This window comes from Megascapheus bottae, chromosome 9 (assembly GCF_031878675.1).
Source record: "Megascapheus bottae isolate mThoBot1 chromosome 9, mThoBot2.hap1, whole genome shotgun sequence".
In the NCBI taxonomy this organism is placed as follows: domain Eukaryota; kingdom Metazoa; phylum Chordata; class Mammalia; order Rodentia; family Geomyidae; genus Megascapheus; species Megascapheus bottae.
The window spans coordinates 53,562,555-53,587,620 of NC_143517.1; the positions used below are offsets into that span (position 1 = coordinate 53,562,555).

The following is a 25,066-nucleotide window of genomic DNA, read 5'->3' on the forward strand; positions in this document are numbered from 1 at the left end:
ATTGCTTTTTAGATACTTTTAGATAGTTATTATTATCTAAATAATTGTAGTAATATATAATACGTAACACTAACAGTATTATATAATACTCTAGGGGATAAATTCCTTCCTGACAATATAATCCACGTTGGTTTATTTGCCTGTCTCAGAAGATGATGCATACTTATTTACAGTCTTCTCAAATATGTTTCTGTGCTTTGTATTCTCAGGTAGTTACTACACCCCATGTAAAGGGCAGAAAAGAAAATGAAGATTTTCCAGTGCAAGATGCGATACTGGCTGATTCCAGCTTTTGTGGCAATTGCTTATTTCTTCACTATCGTCCAGAGTCAAGGTAATTGAAATCTTTAAGATAATTAGTGGGGGTCTACTCTCTTGGATAGCATCATCATTGTTATTTATCATAACAAAGTTTCATTGGTTCAACTGTATTTTTAGGAAGGAAATAGGTGGGATTGTACCTGTTTCATTGTTTGCATTGTAGAAATAGATCACAAATTTGGTGAGGGTTGTACTGTCACCAGCAATATCACAGTAATTTGTGGTAGATACTTGAACAGCTCTTTCTGGAAAGATTTTGAAAGTACAATCTGTGAAAGTCAGTTTTACATGTTACAAAGTCAATCTTCATAATAAAGAACTACAGCATCCATGTAAGCAAATTATTTCTACCATTTCATAGCTAGTTAATTTTTCTCCATTTCTTAAAACATACCAAATAGCTTAAAAATAGTTAAGGATCAATGCAGGCATAGACTGCTGATGTAATGCTTAGATGTTTATAGTAATCGTTTACTTTGTTTTAAACTCAGCTTTTGAAATCAGCTCTGCATTGCTGAGAACTGTACATAATTCCCTATCTGTTTCTTTAAATCTGTAGTTGACTGTTAACCATCCATGGACCAAATCCAGTCCATGGCCTGTTTTTTATTTTTTTCTTTTTCCATATATTTTTTATTGTAATTGTAATTAATAGAAGGGTTACATTATATTCACCAGATAGAAGGTGCATTACTTCACAAACATTGATACCCTTTCTCATGTCTTGGTCTCCATTTCCCTCCCCCCACCCCATCCCTCATCTTGTTTTCCCCCTTTCCCTATCTGATTTCAAATAACCAAATACGAATATATACACTATATCAGATAACAAGGTGAAATACTGTAACAATATGATATAACCAAGTGACAGTAAAAGAGATGAGAGATAACATAGTATATTAAGGACAACAATCACTCATTATATGGCTTTTGTTTCTATATCCTGGAGGTCCTTTCATTTAGCTTCATCCTATATGGCCCATGGCCTGTTTTTATAAATAAAGTTTTATTGGGACACAGCCACACATATTTGTTTAGACATAGCCATATTGCCTATCGTTGCTTTTATGCTATCATGGCAGGGTGGAGTGGTGTGACAGATATGTTATATCCCCAAAGTTAGTGTAGATATTTCTTAGCTCTTTACACAGAAATGGAGCTAACCCAGAAGTAAGCATACACATGTATGAAGAATGACATTACCAGACAGGCATAGGAATGTCACAGAGGCTAAAGTATGGTGATGAAATACTTCTCAACAAAATAAGAAGTATACATGCAGTAAAGCACTTTTAGAAATGCTGACTTAGAATTGAGAGTAACAGAAAAGTCCAAATACATGAATACCACCCCTGCCTCTTCACAACGAGGCACGGTTTGATGAGAAATTGAACTGAGCAACGCATAATTAAAAAGAAAAATTTCCAGTCTAACTTAAAACCAAAAATATATTTCCTAATTGGCAGATAATGTGGGACCTCATACAATTAAAAGAAAAGTTCAATAATCAGTCTTGAAAAGATTAAAGAAGGTGGGAATGCCCTGGGCTGAATGACTATTTTCTATAGACCATGACACTGGAATAAAGCTACTATGCCATTTTCCTTCCTCCCTGGACTTGTGCGTTCAGTTTTGAGGAGTATCCACTTCACCTGCTTGAAGTGGCTTCCCTACTTCAAGCCGGGCACATGTGACTGATTCTCAGGGCAGCCAGGCTCCCTGTAGTAGGAGGTGGCCATGTTTCTTGGAATAAAACCAGGGGGCTGTTCCGAAGGAAAGATGGAGCTTTTGATTATGGATAGTGAAGATGACATGTCCACTGTAGTGTTCTTGTGCAAAAAGTAAGTGTTTTTGGAAATTCCAGCCACTAATGGCTTTTAATCCTAGCTACTTAGGAGGCTGAGCTCTGAGAATTATGATGCCACCTGGGGCAGAAAAGTCTGTGAGATTCCTATCTACAATTAACCGGCAAAAAGCCTTAAGTGATCCTTGAACAAAAAAGCTAAGGTACCAAGCCCAGGCCTTGAGCTTAAAATACTGAAACACACACACACACACACACACACACACACACACACACACACACACACACACACAATACTATTTTCAAAAATAAATGTGAATATTTCATTAGAAAGTAATCTTTACATAGATAATGTTGGTTGTCAAAACAACAAGCTTCAAGCCAATCTGAGAAGTGGGAGAGGAGAAGAAGGAAGGAAACAATGGAAAACGATCCATTTCATAAGTAGATTGTAAGTAGGATTTCCTAGATGCTTGATATTGAGACTTCAGTGGCATGACATAAAAACATTTTCTCTTGTCCATGGGAATAATTGCAATGAAATTCTTTGGCTTGCAAAGAAAATGAGCCATTTCAAAGCACAATACAACAGAACAAGTCTAAAAAGACCATACCTTGATTAACAAGTCTAAGCCTGAGTCTTCCTCTTCCATCCTCGTAGGGACGGGTTCATAGGCTTACAGGTGTCTTCTTGGGCCTAAGCTTGCAAAGGAAGCCTGACTTTTCCCTGCCAAGATGAGTTTGTTGTCTTCCTCTGGGTTCCAGGTGTGTGTCAGTAATGAAATATTAAAGCTCTTTTTTCTAACACTTAAAAAAAAGGATTGCAAGTTTCACTGGCACAAATCGACTTTTGAGTCCAGTTCATGAAAGCATTTATAATTATTCCTGGAAGTTGATTATTAGAGAGAACTTTTATTTTTTTTGGTTTTGCCAAAAAGAAAAAATAAATCATGGGTTTGGTATTAAATACACACAGATTTTTGTTCCATGCGATAAGACTAATTATTTTTCCATGACATTCTACAGTGTTTCTGTCAGTTTTGCTGCCCTGGCTTTGGCTCAAGTCCCAGAGCTTTCCACAGGGGGCAGGGAGTGAACTGAAATCCACAATTGTGACCTCATGTGTCTTTCAAAAATTCCTTAACTAGTGTTTCTCCTTCCCAACGTATTTCTCCAGGAAAGGCAAAATATTAAAGGAAATATGAACTTTATAAACAAGATTTTCTTTCAATGGTAGTGGAAATACTTACACTTAGACATGATCTGTTGGGAAAAGATCAAATGGCAGTACTTTTGTATTATTTTTGTGGTTGTGGGGATTAAATCCAGAGTTTCACACATGCTAGGCAGGTACTGTTCTATTTGAACCATCCCTCTAGCACATTTTGCCTTAGTTATTTCATTTTTTTCTTCAGATAGGTAGGGTCTCATGCTTTTTGTTCTGGACCAGCCTCAGTCTGAGATCCTCTTATCTTTACCTCCTGAGCAGCTGTGATTAAAAATGTGACTCACCGTGCCTGGCTTGGCTTTTGAGATATATCTGGCTATTTGCCAGATATTTAATAGCAAATAATTGTGCTTGTCTGACCCATGACCCTGCTATCTCTGCTTCCCAAAGTATTCTCTACTTGGGAAAGGACAACTAGAAAGTACTTATTTTTTTATTCTTTGTTTCTTTGTGGTACTAGGGAAGAGATTGTGTACTTCAGTCATCTGATTTCAGATGACTAGGTAGTTTGGACAATAAGTCATTTTTCCTTCTTCTAATGAAACTTCCTCCAAAGAAGCAGTGTGGGCATTTCATGTACAGTCAGCTTGTTCTTGAGGAGCAAGTTTACATATTTAACTACTTTCATGAGGATTTCAGTGAGTTTTCTTTCTCACTTTTTGTGCCTGTACTAAGGCTTGAGCTAAGAGTCTAGGTACTGACCCTTAGCTTTCTTTACTCAAGGATGGCACTCTAGCACCCGAGCCACACCTCCTCCACTTCTGCTTTGTTTGTTTGTGTGTGCTAACTAATTGGAGATAAAAGTCTCATGGACTTTACTAAATTAAACTGCCTTCAAATTGTTATCCTTAGATCTCAGCTTTTGAGTAGCTAGGATCATAGGGATGAGCCACAGTATCATTTCCGGTTTTCTGGTGGTTAGATGGAGATAAGAGTCTCACGGACTTCAGTGCCTGAGGCTGGCTTTGAACCTCCTTACACAGATCTCAGCCTCCTGAGTCGCTAGGTGTGAGCTACCTCACCTGGCATGCCACATCCCTGTTAAATTCTGTGTATTTAGTTTTGCTTGATGCAGGGTCTGGTTAAATGTAGTTCAAACTGGCATGGAATTTTCTTTTGTTTTTAAAATTAATTAATTAATTTTTGCCAGTCCTAGGCCTTGAACTCAGGGACTGGTACTGTCCTTGGGCTTTCCCAAGGCTAGCACTCTACCACTTGAGTCACAGCACCATTTTCAGCTTTTTCTGTGTATGTTGTACCAAGAAATTGAACCCAGGGCTCCATGCACACCAGGCAAGCACTCTACCACTAGGCCAGGCGCCTGGCCCTGGCAGTGAATTTTCTATGTAGTCTAGGCTGATCTAAACAATATCTACAGTCTTCCTGCTTCAGTCTCTGCAGTGCTGAGATTACTGGCATGAACTACCATGCCTGTGTCTACATAGCTCTCTAGGAGAATGGTTATTTTCTTTTCCTATACTCCTAAACCTAGAAAGAAAGTCTAGAGAGGTATCAAATTTTCTTTTAATACTAGCCTTTCATTTTGATAAATTACTTTAGATATATCATGGAATGAGAACATTCACATGTACAGTATTTCATTAAAAATTCTGGAACATTTATAGAAAGTACCAAAATATGATTGAAAGGTTGAATGACTCACACAACACAACATGTCCACAGATCTATATGTACATTTTTGTGAACTGTCAAAAAAGATTAGATAGTAATTCATATATGTGAGATATGTCTGACAGATATAAATCAGTGACTTTTGAATGTTTATGAAACATCATATGATCCTGAGTGTTTCTATAATCACTCATTTTTTAAAAAGTCAACATCTTATTAGCATATATCTATAATTACCTTCTCAACCTGCATGTCAACAAAAATATTGATCAGCATAGTGCAAAACCTAAAGGTGTACATAAATAAAGTAGGTCACATAGGGTAGACTACGAACACTCTCATCTTCTATGTTGAAAACTAATCATCCTCAAAACATACTAAAAATTTTTTCAAAGGCTGGCTTTGTGAGTAAGCCACCATAGAGTATTTAGTTTTGACACTAAGCTGAGATTTCTCAGGTCAAACATTTTGACAAATGTTAAAAAAAACAAATGTTTCTACATGTGTCTTATTTCTCAGATGGATCAACTCAATGGGGTATAGAAAGAACACGTTTTGAAGCTGATGAAATATTTTGGATTACATTGCCTTGATTTTTCTACTTAACAGATGAAGTTTAAAAGTTTTGTTTAAATTGATTTTGTTTTCCTTTCCAGTGGCTCCACCCACAAGATTAAGATATAACATGATATCTCATGACAGTATACAGATTTCGTGGAAGGCTCCAAGAGGGAAATTTGGTGGATACAAACTCCTTGTTACTCCAAGTTCAGGTAAAAAAAAACTACTGTGTTTTCTAGAGCATTAGTAACTTTTTTTTTTTTTTGGTCAATCCTGGAGCTTGTAACTCAGGGCCTGGGCACTGTGCCTGAGCTTCTTTTGCTCAAGGCTAGCATGCTATCACTGAACCATAGCTTCCGAATTTTTCTGAGAAATTGCATCCATGGCTTCATACATGCCAGGCAAGCATTCTACCTCTAAGCCACGTTCCCAAACAAGCATTAGTAACTTTTTATGTATAGATAAATATAGATGTTGTTGCCAGGCACCAGTGGTTCATGCCTGTAATCCTAGCTACTCAAGAGTATGAGATCTGAGGATCGAGGTTCAAAGCCACCTTGGGCACTAAGACTCTTACCTCCAATTAACCCCCAGAAATGCAAAGTAGTTCTGTGACTCAAATGGTAGAGCAGTAGCCTTGTGCTGAAGAGCTCAGCGAGAGCACCCAGGTCCAGAGTTCGATCCCCAGGAGGAGAATGTTGAATAAATTATACTGAATAAATTATAGCTAATAAACGTGGTAGAATGTGATTCAACCATTATATAACTATGAGTAAATGATAAACTAAATCATGAGACCAATGCACCTTGATCAATGTCATCTCTTTGCATCTCTCTTGACCCAACATATCCCCCCCAGACTTTATATATTTTTGAATGCATTTATTTAATTTTTGGTGTTTATTGAAATATTATCTAGTATAGTATATATATGTGTATAACTAAAGTAAATCCTTAAAGACATTTTTTGCTTTTTAAAATCTTGATTGTTTATGATTGCAATTTCTTAACACATATAGTTAGTCTTATATCTTAGAATTGACTTTCCTTTTTGTTTTGTTCCAGGGGGAAAAACCAATCAACTGAATCTCCAGAACACTGCAACAAAAGCAATTATTCAGGGTCTTATGCCTGAGCAGAATTACACTGTTCAACTCATCGCATACAATAAAGACAAAGAAAGCAAGCCAGCCCAAGGGCAGTTCAGAAGTATGTATTTACAGGTCTTAAAATAGCACTCAGGGCTGTGTCCCAGGACTGAATTTGAGTTTGCAGTGTTATATCCTAAAGGATTATAATCCTAAATTGTCTTTTAGATTTGTAGAGATCTTGAAAGATGGTTAGCCTCGCTGTGTATGTATTACTCCTATGTCTGCCATTTCTTTTCCTGTGTTGTTGGATTCCCATCAATTAGTTAAGATTTAGCATTTATTTAGTTAGTTTTTGCTGGTCCTGGGGCTTGAACTCAGGGTCTGGGCTTTGTTCTTGAACCTCTTTGTTCTCAATGCTAATGATCTAACATGAGCTACAGCACCACTTCTGGCTTTTTCTGAGTAGTTTGTGGAAGGTAAGAGTCTCACAGACTTTCCTGCCCAGGCTGGCTTCAAACCACGATCCTCAGATCTCAGCCTCCTGAGTAGCTAGGTTACAGTTGTGAGCCACTGGTGCCAGCTAAGATTCAGCTTTTAAGTGCTTTCCTTAAAATTGTCTCCTACAGGAGCCGGGAATTTGGCCTAGTGGTAGAGTGCTTGTCTAGCATGCAGGAAGACCGGGTTTGATTCCTCAGTCCCACAGACATAGAAAAAGGTGACCTCCATAGAAGTGGTACAGTGACTAAGTGATAGAGCTCTAGCCTATCACAAGGACAGAGGTCAGGCCCTGAGTTCAAGCCCCAGGATTGGCAAAAAAATTAAAATGTCTCCTACACTATGGTTAGACAGCTCTTCAATGGTCTTTATTGGTGTCCATTGGTTATATGATAAGGCAATAGTAATTTTTTTTTTTGGTGCCTGTCCTGGGGCTTGAACTCAGAGCCTGAGCGCTGTTCAATTAACCACCTAAAAACGAAAAGTGGAGCTGTGGCTCAAAGTTGTAGAGCAAAAAACTCATGAACAGTGCCCAGGCCTGGAGTTCAAGTCCCATGGCTGACTAAAAAAGATCCAGAAGTCTGGGAAGTCATGAATTCTAGAGTTCTGTGTGCAATCATATTATATCTGGACTTGAACACCCACCTCTTTTCTTTCTTCCTCTGCGGAGTAGACATATTTTGGGAAACACATTTTGTGATTCAGAAAAGAACAGAAACCAAGTGAATGTTTGCTAGTTTGCTATCTCTTTAAACTTGTGAGCAGAGACTTTTGGAAAATTTCCCTGTCCATACGACATACAGATGTTATAAAAGGGGTGTGTGTGTGTGTGTGTGTGTGTGTGTGTGTGTGTGTGTGTACTGGAACTTGAACTCAGGACCTTGAGCGCTCCCCTTAGCTTTTCTCAAGGCTGGTGCCTGAGCCATACCTCCATTTCTAGCCTTTTACTATTTAATTGGAGATGAAGTCTTTTGAATTTATCTGCCTGAGATTGGCTTTGAATTTGGATTCTGCGATTTCAGCCTGTGAGCAGCTAGTGTTATAGATATGAGCCACTGTTATGTTCTTTAGAGACTCACATTATCTGAGAGCTCGGAAAGGGTTTTAGATTATTCTCAGTATAAGGACGCTCTCTGTCTCTTGTATTGGAGCTGTGTGCATCTTTGGCTTATGGAGTGACTGAAAGACCTCTTAAAGCCTCGAGGTAGTAGTAGAAGGAAGAAGGACTACCTTTCACTTCACTTGAAGTTGGAAGGTTTTGTGATTGTTTCAAGTGTTTCATTAACTAAACAGCAAGAAGAAACACAGGAGCCCCTAAAAAGCATCCTCAGTAACTACTTATTTAAAGCACACTAAAAAGAAATCCATTTGTGTGTGTCTTGCTCATGGGATACTGGCAGTGGAGCCAGCTAATTGGTTAACAGATAAATTATATGTAAGTATACTTCATTTGTAATTAGATTATTTTTGTTAAAAGGATAGAGGGATTTGTTCTCAAATAGCAGTTTCTTAGATTAAATCTAAAGTGGTGTTTTTTGTTTTTGTTTTTTTTTGCATGGCTTTCTTTCCATGTTAGCTATATGCTTATTTCCTGTGGGGTTGGAGCTAAATAAAGCCCGGTTTCCCTGCCTGGAGGTTTCTGTAGTTGGAACCAGGAAAACGGTGTTCTGGGCAAAACCCTGAAGGATTTAAATTTTTAATTTAGTAACATTTTTTTTCTTTAGTCCTTTCCTTTTTTGGTCCTGGTCCTAGGACTTGAACTCAAGGCCTGGGTACTAGGTGCTACCCTTGAGCTTTTATGCTCAAGCTAGTGCTCTAGCACTTGAGCCACAGATCCACTTGCATTTTTTTTTTGTTTCTCTTTTTAGTTTATTGGAGAGGAGAGTCTCGTGGACTTTCCTGCCAAGGCTGGCTTCACACTGTGATCCTCAGATCTCAGTCTCCCAAGTAGCTAGGATTATAGGAATGAGCCACTGGTGCCTAGATGCTTACTGGTTTTATGAAATATGGTCTATCCTCCTGCTCTCTCATTTCCTTGTGAACGATCAATGATAGCAGTTAGGAAGGATTAAATTTGTTTGCCCACAGTGAATAGTTAAACCAAAGCCTTCACTACTTCCCATTCCTGTGACAAGACTGAAGAAAAAAAATCAGTGCTAATACTTGAGGATGACTGAGTACTATGTCTACGAGTAATACTGAGAGCTTGCAGGGGTTTTAGGACAATTTGGTATTTTCTTATAGACACTCACATGCAATGTTGTTGTGTTTCTACTTTTCTTCTAGTTAAAGATTTAGAGAAAAGAAAAGATCCAGCCAAGCCCAGAGTCAAGGTTGTCGACAGAGGAAATGGGAGTAAACCATCTTCACCAGAAGGTCAGAGATTTTTTTGATGAGTTCATTTTGGGAGTCAATTTGTGTAATGCACAGACAATACGCATGTGCATACTTGTGGGTCCCATTAGAAGAGTCATACAATCTACTATGAAAATCACCCTGGGCTCCTTTCCACCTCTTGCATCCTTCCTCACACAAAATAGCTGTCAACACTTAGGCCTGTGACCTCTCTGTCACTTTTCTAAGAATGTTCAAGTATAACGTTGCAGCATGTTATGTTCCTTGTTTTCTGTATTCTTTTTCCTTCCTAAGATCTGCCCTTGTCACAACATACAGGGGGCTGGATTGCCAGTATAGAATTGCATGTATCCACTCTGTGTCTGTTAAAAAGCAAAGCAATTTTCAGCACAGTTCTGTGATCTCACATTAGATAGCCACATTTCTGTGACTAATTCTTCATCTGTGACATGTGGAGAGTAAGATTTCCTTGCAGAGTTCTTTGGGAAAAATTGTGTGGCTACCAGAAAAAAAATCTTTCAAATGTTTATCACTCTTGAGTAATGTAGGTTTGGTTGTTATTTGCCTCACCTTTTTATCTTTACAAAAAGGATATATAAAAGGTTGTATAGAGAGGCTCCCATCTAACATATCCATTTATGAGTACAATGCATCTTGATCCCTGACATCCTCTACCTCTCAAATTTTCTGGCCTCATTTTTTACATGAACAGATAGTTAATGTTTATTAGTTATCCCTTTATGTATGATTATAGGTGTTTTCTGATTCTCACTATCACAAACAAGCTACATCAAGCATATTTTGACTGTGGAATTGTGGGTTAAAGTATTTGTAAATTATAGATTGCCAAATTTATAGATATGTAGCAGATTGTAGATACAGTGTGTAGTTCCATATATTTCTAATATGTGAAATCTTTAATATTAAGAACTAATCATTTATATATTTATTAGTGAGTAGTTTTTTCCTGTTTAGTTTTCTTTCATGCTGTCATTCTAAAAACTACTTTAAGATGCCTTTAAATTATTTTGGATGTAAAAGCTTTTCTAGCACATTGGTGGATACCTTACCTTTTACACATGTTGTAGAAGTTTCCTAGATTATACATTTCAAAGTCAAGTTCTTCAATGAGTGCATTTATATTTTCATTGATACCCTGTGTCTTTATTTCATGCTTTTATGTCTAATACTTCTTTATTGATATTTTTGTTACCTAGCTTCCTAAATTGGATGCTTGTATCATTCATTTTCTATCATATGCATTTTAAAATCTGTTTCCAAAAGCTTCATGATCTGTACCACATACATTTTGATATGTATCATTTTATTTTCTAATTTCTACTAGATGGTCTTCTTTATTACATGAATTAAATATGTTATGAATTTCTAAACATGTGGAATATTTTAAACATGTATTTGCTGTCAGTGTCTGACTTTTTATTGCATGTGGTCAGAGAACATGGTGTGAAGGAATATTATTTGAAATTTCTTGGGATGTTTTATTACTTAAATATGCTCAATTAAAAAAAAGCATTTCACATGCTCTTAAGAAAAATGTGTTTTTGGGCCAGGAGTTTGGCCTAGTGGTTAAAGTGCTTGCCTAGCATGCATGAAGACCCGGGTTCGATTCCTCGGTACCACATACATAGAAAAAAGCCGGAAGTGGTGCTGAGGCTCAAGTGGTACAGCTCTAGCCTTGAGAAAGTCCAAGGACAGTGCTCAGGCCCTGAGCTCAAGCCCAGGACTGGCAAAAAAAAAAAATGTGTTTTAGGACTGGGATGTAGCTCATGGCAAAGCACTTGCCTAACAAGTGTAACACCCTGGTTTCAATCCCCAGTACCAAAAGAGAAAAGGCCAAAACAATACAGTTTAAAAATAAAGAAAAATGTGTTCTAATCACTAATATTTACTTATATTTATCATAATTTGTAATTTTTCCTTAAATATTTATAATGATAGATACATATGCAGTAAGTTATATTTTCCTAATCAATTTTTTATTTATTATTTGTGATTATTCTCATTTACTGTTGATAATTTAATGTTTGCCTCAGAGATTATTTTCTGTCCTATTACTATAGGTTTGCCATCTTTGTTCTGGTCTTTAATTGGTCTTTAACTGTATTTGTGTCCTTGGGTTTCAAATGAATAAACTGGAAGGAGCATTCAGTGTTTTTGTTGTTTTGTCATTCAGTACTTAGAGAATCTTTGAGATGAAATCAATTGTCTATGTATTGGTTGGATTTTGGCTCTAACATTTTTTAGCCATAATTCTGTTCCTAAACTGTCTAAACTTCTCTATTCTTCCACCCACTGCACCTTTATCTTGCCCTTCCAAAACATATGATTAAGTGACATGAATTCAAAACAAAGATATGGACAATGGGAACTGGGGGATGTTGGCCTGTGCTCTGAGAAGTAATAAGAAACATCTGTAGAAGGAGCATATTCAGAGTCCATGTGCTTCCTTGAAGGCTCTCCTTCCTTCCAGAGGATTGTTCCACACTCACTCTCAGCCAGGCTCTGTCTAGGTATTTATTGTAGTGATGAGGACCTGAGTGAGGGAGCAGGCTGTCTCAAGAGATTTTGGGGGAGAAAGGTGACTTCATTCACAGACAGGTTGAATGAGGTTTGTGCAGAGACGATAAGGGCTTTGTGAAGGTACTGAATGTCTGAAAGAATTCTCTCTTATTCTTTGTAGTAATAGACTCAAGCTCAGTGTCTCATGTTTGATGCTCTACCACTTGAGCCTTACCTCTAGTCATTTTGCTTTAATTATTTTCAAATGGGGTCTCCCATTTGCTGAGATTTGTCTATCTATGGCCTTATTTGCTTGGACCTCCCTATTTATACTCCTTGCCTAGCTGAGATAACAAGTTTGTGTGACCAAGCCTAGCCTTTATAGGTTGGGATACAGTCTTGTGAACTTCTTCCCCAGACTGGCCTTGAACTATGAGTCTCCCAATCTGTATCTCCCAAATAGCTAGGATTATAGATGTAAGCCACTGTACCCAATGAGCAAATTGTCTTGCAAATTAAGTTATGAGACATGGTGACAATTCAGGGAAGTATTGAGGATCCCAAGAAGCTGATTGAGGTAGGGGAGTATTAGTGGGGGTTACTAGAGACAGAAAATTCTTTCTTACTTTGAACTTTAATGCAAAACTTAGTGTAAGCCCTCTTCCTAGGTATAGCAGGCCCATGATTCACATTAAAGTATATTGCTCTTTGTTTTTCTTAAAACCTTTAACCTTCTAGTATGAGTCTCCATCAATTGTTGCTCAGATACAGTTATATTTCACGAATTTCAGACTTTTACTTTATATGTGGAGCTAAGATCCTTAACAGAAGTTGCTATACAGTTAGTTGCTTTCTTTTAGTCGTACATGTTTCTTCAATAATCCAAAAGTAGTTCTACAAAAAATGGTATTTGCCATTGAGCACAATGTTGGCACATATACACAAGTAGAGATTTCTCCAGTTGTTTTCCAAACAGCCTTTTCTAGTTATTTTTGGAGTTTTACATAATAATGCAGAACAGGATTGAAAGATTATGGGACAGATATAAGTAGCATAGAGTTACTTTTTCTTTCTTTTTTTCCTTAAATTAAGTTCACTGGTCTTTATTATTATTATTATTATTATTATTATTATTATTATCTCTCTTCAGAGTAAGGAGTGAAAGGGTAAGTCTTAGAACTCCCGGTTTAGGGGAAAATTATGAGATGAGTTATTCCTTCCAGAAGTTACTAATCTATAGTCCACTGGGCAAGTCTAATTTTCTAAGTAGTTTTCAAAATAAGGATTTTCTGGAACCCATCTATGCTCATTCCTTACACATTACCTATGATTGGATTTCTGCAAGAATTGAGTAGTTCCAACAGAGCCTGCAAAGACATCAATATTTTCTCTCCCTTTTCAGACTAAGGTTGATGACTCTTGCCTTGGAATGTTCAAAACTTTTGAATATGTTGGAACAGAATCATTTATTCAATTGAGTAATTCTTTTTCTGAAGATATCTGATCTGTTTGGTTGCTTCCAATAAGAGTTGCTTAGGAAAAAAAAAAAGAATTCCTTAGGATATACGCTCACTGATGCCCCTTCAAAAGCTTTCACTTCTTTTGCTGGGAACTCGTGGCTCTTATCTGTAACCCTAGCTATTCAGGAGGCTGAGATCTGAGGATGGAAGCCTGCCCAGGGGAAAAAAAGTCCATGATATTCTTATTTCCAGTAAACTACTCAGAAAAAGCCAGAAACAGAGCCATGGCTCAAGTGGCAGGGTGCTAAGTCTTGAGCAAAAGAACCTCAGACAATACCCAGGCCCTGGGTTCAAGCCCTAGGGCATACACCGCCCTCCTCCCCCAAGTTCACTTCTTGAATTCTTATAAATCTGAAACACAGAAATTCCCAAGAATTAGTTGTGATAATGAAATGAGTTAGTATTTGTAAAGTATACTTAGAATCTAGTAATTATGCTCGTATTAGAATGTATGACTCTGAGCATGGTGGTTTATTTCTAAAATAGCAGCATTTGAAACAGTAACACAGGGAAAACATGAGTTTAAGACTACTCTGAGCAATATGTTAAGAATGTCTCAAACAAAGCACACACACAAAAAAACTCATACCAATATTAGAATGTACATTTTGTTTTATGGTGTGTGTGTGTGTGTGTGTGTGTTAATACTGGTTCTTGCACTCAAGTCCTCTGACTCTTGCCTAGCTTTTTCACTCAAGGCTGGTGCTCTACTACTTGAGCTACACAAAGAGGTGGTTCTGTTTTTTGTTGTTGTTGTTGTTGATTAATTAGAGATAAGAATCTTTAGGATTTGCCCAGATCCTCATATCTCAGTCCTCTGAGTAACTGAGACTGCAGGAATGAAGCACTGCCATTGAATTAAGAATGTATATGAGTTGATGCTATCACAGGCCAACTTTTAGTGCTAATTTGGCAATGATTTCATAAGGAGGTTTTGTAATTATCCCCTAATGATGAAGGACAAATTCGACATTGAACTGAAGAATTCTACCTTAATGGAACTTATGTAGTCCAACAGAAATTACCCAGGAACCTGGTTCCAGGGCAACCCAAGCAAAAATAGTTCATGGGATTCCATCTCAGTGGAAGAAGCTAGGCATGGCAGAATGCCTCTGGAATTCTAGCCATGACATGAAAAATACAGTTCTCTATATTAGAGTCCAGGCATGGCCCAAGCAAAAAAAGAGAAAGAAGAAAAAAAGGAAAAGAAAATGTCCAGTGTATAAAAAGCCCTGGAAGTATGTGTCAGCAGCAGAATGCCTGTGAAGCAAGCATGAAGCCTTAGTTCTGTTTTTTAAAAGAAGTATGGTATTGTAAATACATAAACAATCAACATAGTAATTCATAGTCATATTCAAATATGGTATATGAACATAATTATATTGCTGCATTTTGTATACACCAGCATCACCATATGCATACAAGAAACATATTGTGCTATGTGACAGTCCAGTGTCCATAAGTTCTCCAGGTTTTACAAATTTTTAAGCTATATAATAAATCACACTGGACCAGTCTAGCATATCTAGTTAGTTGACTGAAACGTCAGACAGTGCTCTTCTGTGTTTCAGCCACTGTTGGATCGAAGGCTCTTTCCTACTATCAGCTGCTCTTTCTTGCTTCTCCATCTCCGAACTGCTCTCTTCCATGAAAGCATTATTTCTAAGCAGACTTAGAAATAGATTACCTGTGGTAATAATGAAAGCCTCTAAGTAGTTCTCCCCAGGACAATCACACAGTACTGAGCAGCCCTATTTCACATGGGACAAGGCTCTTTGAAAATCATTTTTAAATTAAATCATGTACAAAAGCAGTCCTGGGGTTTCAAAACCCAGAGCCTTGCAGTTGTGCTAGGCAAGTATTTCCTGTATTATCCAAGCCACACTTCCAGCCTATTTTGCAGATAGCAGCTTCTTGAGTAGCTGGAATGGCATACATACCACCATGCCCAGCTTATTGGTTCATGGTTGTGGCGGGGGGAGGGCAGATCATCACTAACTTTTTGCCTGGGCGGACCTCCAACTATGATCCTTTCAATCTCTGCCTTGCAAGTGGCTAGATTACAAGCATAAGCTAGGGAACCTTGACCTTATTTATCTAATTTCTGTAATGTTGTAGGTCAACACCATAGCCTCATTCATTCTAGACAAAGGCTCTACCACTGAGTGTGATTACAAAAACTTTCAAGAGGAATTTTCATTGGTTCATTGATTCATTGGATTATTAATTCATTCATTAGTTCATTGGGTCATTCATTTATATTTCCATGCATGAGTCAGGAAATACAGTAATCAGATTGGTGATACCAAGAGCTGCAGTGATTGGATTAGCTCTAACTGGACTAGTATTACTGAGAATGGTACTGGGCAAGTATACTTAAGCCAAATGTAGGAGTTATGATGTATTTTAGGACTCAGCTTATTTCTGAAATGTGAGCTATTAAAATGAACTGCTACTTCATGAAAGAATTGAAGAATTTCATCAAACTGAAATTCCAGCCATACAAAGTAGAATGTGATCCTTCAGGTTACCTTCATGACAGTGCTTTTAGTTGATCCTGGCTTCTGGAAAAAATGAGATTTTCTTTGAAGAAACAATGATCTATCATATGCATCCTCAATGGAAGCTATATTATCCTTCAAGGGATAAATATTGGTTTTTGGAGCAAAGAATGAAAAATCTTACCTTTTTTTTTTTTTTTGCTGCTCCTGGGCCTTGAATTCTGAGTCTATTTGCTGTCCCTGGGTTCTTCATTTCAAGGCAAATGCTCTACCACTTGAGCCACAACGCCACTTCTGGTTTTCTGGTGGTTTATTGGAGATGAGAGTCCTACCATCTTTTGAGCCTAGTCTGGCTTTGAACTGAGATCCTTAGATCTCAGCCTCCTGTGTAGCTAGGATTATAGGAATGAGCCACTGGTACCCAGAAAAAATCTTACTTTTAAACATAGAAAACATATATATATATATATATATATATATAAAACATCTACACTATTGAAATTTCATGAGTTGGTAGTCAGAAGAAAAAGTTACTTTACAAAGATAGAGAAACACAGATCTAATGCAACAGATGTAAAGTAAATAGGATATCATGTATCTTTAGCCCCCTTTCTCCTCACTTGTGCTCTCCAAGTAATCTATAGCATTTTGTAGAAACATGGAACAGCCACAGAGGTGGTTGAGTCAGAAAGTGCTAAGCAGGAAATACATTTGATAGTTCTTGGAGTCTGTGTCCCATTTTCAAGAGAAATCGCATTACAAGCTGAAGGGAGAGGTTGAGGAAAATAAGCAGTGGCTTTGTTACAGGGAAAGTTTTCTCATTGTCCTTAGCATCAATTTCAGTGTGGCTTAATAGACAACAGGGTTTTGGTCAGGTAGATCTTGAAATATAATCCTCCACTGACTCTGTAATCCTCCTCTTTGACTCTGTGTCAAACTCCACTTCCCCATTTGTAAAGTGAGAAGATGATCTGCTGTCATGGATACAACACATAGAAGCTCATGAGCAAAATCACTTTCTAGATATTTCCCCTCCTCTTCTCTTTTCCCCTTCTAGAAGTAAACACAGTCATCCCTCAGCATCCACCGGGGACTGGTTCCAGGAGCACCTGCAAATACCGAAATCTAAGGAAGCTCAAATCCCTTATGGAATGACCTTAAATTTACATATGCTTGAAATTCTCCCATATGTTAAAAATCATCTCCAGATTAGTTACAATGCCAAAGCAATATAAATAGTTGTTAGACTGTATCATTTAAAGGAAAATGACAAGGAAAAAGTGAACATATGTTCAGTATAAGCACACATTAAAAATATTTTCAATCCTTGGCTAATTGCATTTGCAGATGTAGAACTCTGTGGATAAGAAGGTCTGACCATATGAACCATATGAATTAGTATCTTTATAGTCTTAGTAGATATTTATGTCATATTGAGTTTTGACTTGAGACTTGGGGAATTTCAAACAAGATTTTTTTGGGGGGTGGGGAGCCATTTTTCATTAGCATTATTTACTTGCCCAAGGATATTTCATTTTGACTTATTCATTATGCATACATTCTATCTGGTATATTTTGCTTGACTAGATGATCTTCAGTTTCATATTCACAGTAATTTTTTGTCTATGGTTCAATAATACTTATGTAGTGTGTGTGTGTGTGTGTGTGTGTGTGTGTGTGTGTGTGAGTTTGCACATAAATATCAAATTTTCTTTATCCATTCTTCCATTCCCAGGTACCTATATGCTTTCATAACTTCGCTATTATGAATAGGTCTGTAGTAAGCAGGGGTTGTGCATGTGTCTGCTCTATGCTGATTTACCTTCCTCATGATGTATACTCAGGAGGGATATGACACAATCATGTAGCTGTTCTATTTTTATTTTTCTGCAGAGCTACCATATTGACTTCCATAGCTGTGACACCAAGTTACATTCCCACCAACAGTGTATAAGGGACCTTTCTCCCTGCATCCTTGCTAGGATGGTTGTTGTGTGTTTTCTACTTCTCTTATTGGCCAGTCTGAGTTGAATGAGATGGAATCTCAATGTAGATTTGATTTGCACTTTGCTGGTGGTTAAGGATGTTGAACATTTGTCGTGTTTTTATTGGTTACTTGCATTTACTCATTTGAAAAGTGTCTGTCCTGGTGTCCCACTCACTTGTGTTATTAAACTATGTGGACGGTAGACAGTGGGTAATCTTAGCTGGAGGCCAGCTTAGACAAAGGGGGAAAACCTCACAAAAGTTAGCATGACTTCACCTGAATGAATAATGTGTTTGTGATGGCATGCGCCTGTAATCTCAGCTATATGAGAAGCTATATGTAAGAGGATAGGCATCGAAGGCCAGCAATGCTCAAAATATCGGAACCTTACTTGAGAGATGACTAAAACAAAAACAGGCTAGGAGTTGGTTCAAGTAGTAGAGCAACTTCCTAGGAAGTACAAAATCCTGACTTCAATCCAGTACAGAAAAAAAAATAAGATAAACTGAAAAACCTGTTGTACATCAGTGAGGGTCAGTGGATAGAGTTCTCTTAGCATTAGAGCATCACCTTGCTAGTTGTGCTCTCACTTCCCTTTGATAAGATGATTTGAAAGAAAGTTGACACTTTTTCTCATGGCCTGAAGCAAAATTTATCACTGGCAATCTGGGAATTCCCCAGTGGTATGACTTCTCAACTCAACATGAAATGAAATATCAAATACTTTTATTTTCAGAACTTTAACATTTTTCCCAAATCAGATATTTTACATCTATGAATAATGCTGTTGCTTTCGCAGAGTCTGTATCTCATAAGAATCTTGGAGCTCATCTGACCAGTACCTTCCAATCTAAGGAGTTTTCTGTTGAACATCTTTTCTCTTTATTTGAAGGGCTGACTATTGATCTAAAATGTAGATTGTGTTTTGGCCTGAGTAATTTCCAAATGGTGAAATATGCTTTTGTTAATGTGCTGTTGAAATAGGGATGACACTTGTTGCACTTTACAGAAAATCACCTTGAACAACTAAAGCAACCTAAAGTACAAATAGTGTAATCATGTAATATTATATACCGAACTGAAACAACAGAGGAATATCACACACTGGCTTTTAAAACTGAGCAGATTTTATTGTAAAAGAGAGCCATCGGGCTCTATTAAGAAAATCAGGAAACAGCTAAATAACAAAACAAAATTTAAAGACAATCTTTATATAAATTTACTAACCCAGGCACTGGTGGCACACCTGTAATCCTAGCTAGTCAACAGGCTGAGATCTGAGGATCATTGTTCAAAGCCAGCTTGGTCAGGAATATTTGTGAGCCTAATCTTCAAATAACCACCAATATCTAGAAGTGGATCTGTGACTCGAGTAGCAGAGCCTTGAACCCAAAAGCTTAGACACAGTATCCAGGCCTTGAGTTCATGCCCCAGGATCAGTACACATAGACACAGACGCAGACGCAGACGCAGACACACACACACACACACACACACACACACACACACACACACACACACACACACACACACAAGAAGGATCTTTTATTTGGGGGTTGGCTTTGGAGGACCAACACTGGGACTTGATCTTAGGGCTTGGGTGCTGTCGCTGAGCCTCTTTGTGCTAGAGGCTAGTGTTCTACCACTTGAGCCATAGCACCACTTATGTTTTTTTTTTTTTTTTGAGTAGTTTCTTGGAGATAAGAGTTGCAGATTTTGGTGCCTGGACCTGGCTTTGAACCACAATCCCCAGATCTCAGCCTCCTGAGTAGTTAGAATTACAGGTACCAATGCTTGGCTAAGAAGGATCTTAGTAGAGTGATTTGGCTCCAGGTATATTATATGTATATACAGAAATATCACAATGAAATTTCATTGTATAATATGCACTACTGAAAAAGTGAGAAAATATTTACGAGGGGGCATGTATTTTCAAAGGAGGTAAAATCTATTTTGGGTATCTTGCATTGTCGTACATAGTTTGGAGATGTTGAGTAAGAAGAGACAAAGAGATAGACACTGAATAGAAAGTCTCAAGATTGGAAAGAAGAGTAAGTTACAATGATGAAGTGAGAATTAAACATGGGTAAATCAAAGGAAGTTGCATACTGGAGAGCTTTGACAACACAATGGTTAGCTTATGCTTCATCTGGTAGTCAGGACAGGGAAATCAAAGTTAGGCTATTGTGTTGAAGCTACTTGGAGAGGGATATAATTCAGTCAGTGGGGAGGATGCTCCAGGCTTCTGAGCTATTCCATCTGTTTCCATTAGCAGAGGTCTTTCTGCTTCCTCAAGCAGACATCTTATCTGCAGTTGAGTTGAAAATTTGTCACCTTGTATACTCCTGTGGGCATACAGAACATGCCTAATCCGTCTTCCATGTGACAGTTCTGTTAAATACTTGGAGACAGCTGTCATGTCTTCTTCCAGACCCGTTCCCAGAGCCAGGGAAATGTGATGAAAGTAGTGTTGATAGAGCTGTCAATTACTGTTAAGATGCAAGGCTCCGAATGGCAGCTCAAGGTTCTATGGGCGGCAGCCCAGCATTTGGGCTGCACATTCCTCAAAGTCGTTGTGGTGGTATTTATCCCAGGTTGACTATAGGACACATAACTGTGGCTTTGGTTTGTCTATATTTAATTCCAAGGCTTGGCAATCTGTCCCTGGCTGTCTTCCATTTCCCCCCTTCCTTCCTTCTTCCCTTCTTTCTTCCCCTTTTCTTTTGTAATAGGATTTGGATAGTACAATAGCCAAATGGTGCTGGCTTTATCCTCAGTCCTAGAACACTGTGTACTACGAGTTTACTCAGACTGTGAGGCGGATCATTTTTTTGCCAGTCCTGAGGCTTGAACTCTGTGCCTGGGTGCTTTCTCTCAACTTCTTTTGCTCAAGGCGAATGCTCTACCACTTGAGCCACAGTGCCACCTCTCTCATTTTTCAATAGTTTATTGGAGATAGAGTCTCACAGGTCTGGCTTTGAACCATGATTCTCAGATCTCAGCTTTCTGAGTAGTTATGATTATAGGTGTGAGCTACCTGCACCTGGCTGGGAACAATTTTGTAACCTCTATTGTCACTTCACCTTTTGTCCCCTATGAAATGGGAAGAACATTCACCTTACAGGATGGATATTTCTTTTCTTTCATTCTTTTTTTTTTTTTTTTTTTGATGGGTCATAGGGCTTGAACTCTGGGCCTGAGTGTTGTCCCTGAGCTCTTTAACTCAAGGCTACTGCCACAGTCCTACTTCCTGTTTTCTAGTGGTGAATTGGAGATAAGAATATCATGTTCTTGGGCCTGGAGTTTGGCCTAGTGGTAGAGGGCTTGCCTAGCATGCATGAAGACCCGGGTTCCATTCCTCGGTACCACACACATAGAAAAAAGTCAGAAGTGGTGCTGAGGCTCAAGTGGTAGAGTTCTAGCCTTGAGAAAGACCAAGGACAGTGCTCAGGCCCTGAGCTCAAGCCCAGGACTGGCAAAAAAGAAAAAGAAAAAGAAAAAAAAAAGAATATCATGTTCTTTAGTGCCTGGGCTGGCTTTGAACCACAACCCTCAGATCTCAGCCTCCTGACTAGCTAGGATTACAGGTGTGAGCCACCCAGCTAGGATGAGAATTTCTTAAATGAAAGAGATATATATGTAAAAGTAGATTCATCATATAAAATTGGCTTACATAAATATGGTTGCTAAGGAATGCCAGTATCCATAGTCAACAAGATGTAGTTTTAGTCTAACTCTGCGAGGGCCGGGGATATAGGAGAGCTGAGGGTGTGTATGACTTAAAGCCAGTACGATAAACATTTAAAAAATACTTATTTAGTTCAATGCTGAAGGTAGGATAGCCGGCTATCCTGGGGGGAGGGGTGCTCAGGAAGCAGAAATTCTCTCTTGCTCTTCTCTTTAAGCTCTGTGCAGGTGTAAGCGTTTCATTTGGTGAGTCCCAGCCACAGGAGACAGAGCAATCTACTCCACTATTGGCCTGGGAAGCATGATCATAGGCAGAGCTAGAATGTTTGGTCAAATGTAGAGGCTTTTATGGATGAATCAGCTTGACACAGTTAGCCGCCAGGCTACCTAAAATATTTCCAGGAAAGAAGAAATTCTAGGGCAAAAAAAATAAACCCGAGTAAAGGAAGAGAATATTAGGGATTGCTGCATTACAGGGGAGAGCCACCTGTCAGAGAGGCTGTGGTGATTTGTCCCAATTGTTAACTCGATTGGATTTGAGAAGGGCCCAGAGGATTCCTAAAACACGCTCTGTGGTGTCTAAGAGGCAACGTGATGGCAGTGCTGAGAGGTGGTGAAAGAGAGGAGATGGGACGTAGGTGGGAACAAGTCTCTGAAGGCATGTCCTGGGAGGCTCTTTCTTCCCCTGGCCCCCCTCTTCCTTTAGTCCCTTTTCCATGCTTCCTGGCTGCCATGCTGTGAACTGCTCTGCCATGCACTTATCCTATGATGGCCTGAGAACTCTGAAATAATGAGCCAAAGTACATTTTTTTCTGCCCCTAAGTGTCTTATGTCAAGGTATTTTGTCATAGAGATGGAAGCATTTGCTTCTACAGCTTCACCAAACCCAGATGAAATGAGGACTGAATTCACCATGGTTGGGGTAAATGCCATACTTGGCTGAATGAGCCCACAGTTTTACATCTGCTAATAGAAAAAAAATTAGTTATCTTATGTCCCAGGGAGCATTCTTGTGGCATTGGAGGAGAACAGCTTCTATGGTGACAATAGCCCAGGTCCCTGAAAAATGAAGTTTGCACCAAAAAATTGGAAGACCTACTATCAGGCTTGGCTTTGAAACTAAGGACACTAATGGAGATGTCAGGAGTATCCAAATAAGCCACTCTTGAAGATCTCTTTACAACCAGTTAACTCTGGCCAATAGCAAATTATTTTAATTCTTTTAAAAATATATTTAAATAGATGTGGCTGAAACCAGTTGCTGCTCAGTAATGGCTCACTTCCAAGAGTTCTGTTGTACCAGATTCTTAAGGATTTCTTTTGCTTTTGGTTGGAAAAAGTGAATTAAATCTCATAGGAGAGTTAAGTGAAAAATCATTTTGTGACCACAGGTTTCCTTCATCTGTCTCAGTAAAGGAATGACTTAGCCAGATATTTTGCTAGTGGCAAAAGAAGAAATAATTCAAAGCCACTAAGTGAATACTGGATGGGTTGTAGCAAAATGATTATGTGGTTTCCTGGCTGCTTATTGGGACATTGGGAATAAAACAGGACACAATCTCTTTCATTCAACTTAGCTTCTAGCACTGGGAAAATGCTGAGAAGCACACACAATTCAGATAACCATAACCTGTTCTTTCAATGTAATGGTGTGGCAGGCCATGAGAGCAGACCACATTTAGTTGAACTGAGGATATAAATTATATGAAAGGAACAATTCTTTTTCAATAGCACAATTCACTTCTGTTCACCATCATTCATATATTTAATCCTAAGAGTGGAGCAGGACAAAGGGTTTGAAAAGGAAAGGCAAAAAGAACCTCCTTCCTCAAGGTGTTAAGTTTCATTTTGGAGGCAGAAACATTAGGAAGGCATAATGCTTGATTCTATAAATGCAAGCAACTGTGTAGCAATGCAGAAGATGTGGAGAAGGACGAGTTGAGTCCTTGCTGAGAGGACTGAGGAGAAAATTCATGGACTTAGAGACTGTAGCATTTGTTTTCCAGGGTGAACAGGAGTTTACATGGCAGAAAAAGTCTTTTGACAGTACCACTTTTTGTGTGTTTCATTATTTGTATTGGTGAACACACAGTGGAATTCTATTCATCCATTAGAAAAAATGCTATTGCACCATTTGTAAAGAAACACCAAGACCTTATTTCTTTTTAATGTAGATTTAGCTTTCATTTTGCTTCTAGTTCTCACATACCAGTCACTTGAACCCTCAGCTTTGCCTGTTTTTCTCTTTTACCATTTAATTCCTTAAGGCACTGAAGGTACTTAATGCCTTCTTTCTCATGGACATTTGTCCTTAGAAGAATAGTGAAGTGTTCAAGGTGTTAACTAGTAGAAGGTGACATTAATTGTGAGTGAGTTTTAACCGGGCCTTTTTGTTTTTAAAGTAAATAGTTTTCATCTATTTCTCAAAATATTCATAACGGAATTGTGTTTGAGATATGTAGCTTTTGAAGTTCTCACAGAGCAGCTTTGAACTGTTTCTTTTTTCAGAGAAAGCATCTGTTTGCCTCTGGCAAAGGCAAATCCATTAATGGCAGAAAAAGTTCTGCCTACAGTTAACATTCCTACAACTGGCCAAATTGCTTTTGTGTTTGCTTGGATGGAAAACAGCCAGTAAGAGTCATTTTATTTGGATGTGGCTTAGAACTAACAATTAGGGTTTAGGACATGTGAAAAACATAGGTTTTCAGTTTCCCAAATGAATACATTAAACCCAGGAATACAAAAATGAACAGACTTTGACTTCCAAGCCTTGCAAAGACCTTTCTGCTGATATTTCTACTTCTTTCAGACTAGTCTTTGCATGAGAAAGTAGGGCACGAGTGCTAATTTCAAATACAATGTACTGAACTGTAGATTGTTTTTAAGTGTTTTCCTGATCTCATTGTGTGACAAGCTCTAAAATGATCTTTAGATAATTTTCTGTTTGCTAGGTAAGATCATGAATACTGACTTACCACACATTTCTCCAGTTACCAGCATTCTTATAGGAATGTATGGTAGTTTCTGTATTTAATTATGCACAATTTTACGTTTATTTTTGTGTGTGATAGTATTAAGGTTTGACTTCAGAGCTCTGGGTTTGCTAGGTAAGCCCTCTGTCTCTTCAGCCACACCCCATCCCCTTTTGCTGTCGTCATTTTTGAACAGAGGTTCACATTTTATCTGTGCTGCTGTGGACTGTGATCCTCCTACTTAAACTTCTCTTTCTAGCTAGAATGACAAGATATGCCACCATGCCTGATACGTGTTATTATGTGCTTTTGAACTCCAGGACCTCATGCTTTTTAGGCAGGTTATTTACCACTTGAGTTATGTCCTCAGTCCCTTGATACTTCAGTTATTT

At 38.3% G+C, this 25,066-nt stretch overlaps 1 protein-coding gene across 1 annotated transcript in view; it reads left to right on the plus strand.

Annotated features, from left to right (window-relative positions):
• Col14a1 (collagen type XIV alpha 1 chain) overlaps window positions 1-25,066 on the plus strand; it is a 182,287-nt gene that overhangs the window by 15,339 nt on the left and 141,882 nt on the right. The window contains exons 2-5 of the mRNA XM_090339326.1: window positions 210-334; window positions 5,642-5,758; window positions 6,612-6,755; window positions 9,419-9,508. Of these exons, the coding sequence (XP_090195452.1) occupies window positions 247-334; window positions 5,642-5,758; window positions 6,612-6,755; window positions 9,419-9,508 (439 nt within the window). The 5' untranslated portion in view covers window positions 210-246. The remainder of the gene's footprint in view (window positions 1-209; window positions 335-5,641; window positions 5,759-6,611; window positions 6,756-9,418; window positions 9,509-25,066) is intronic.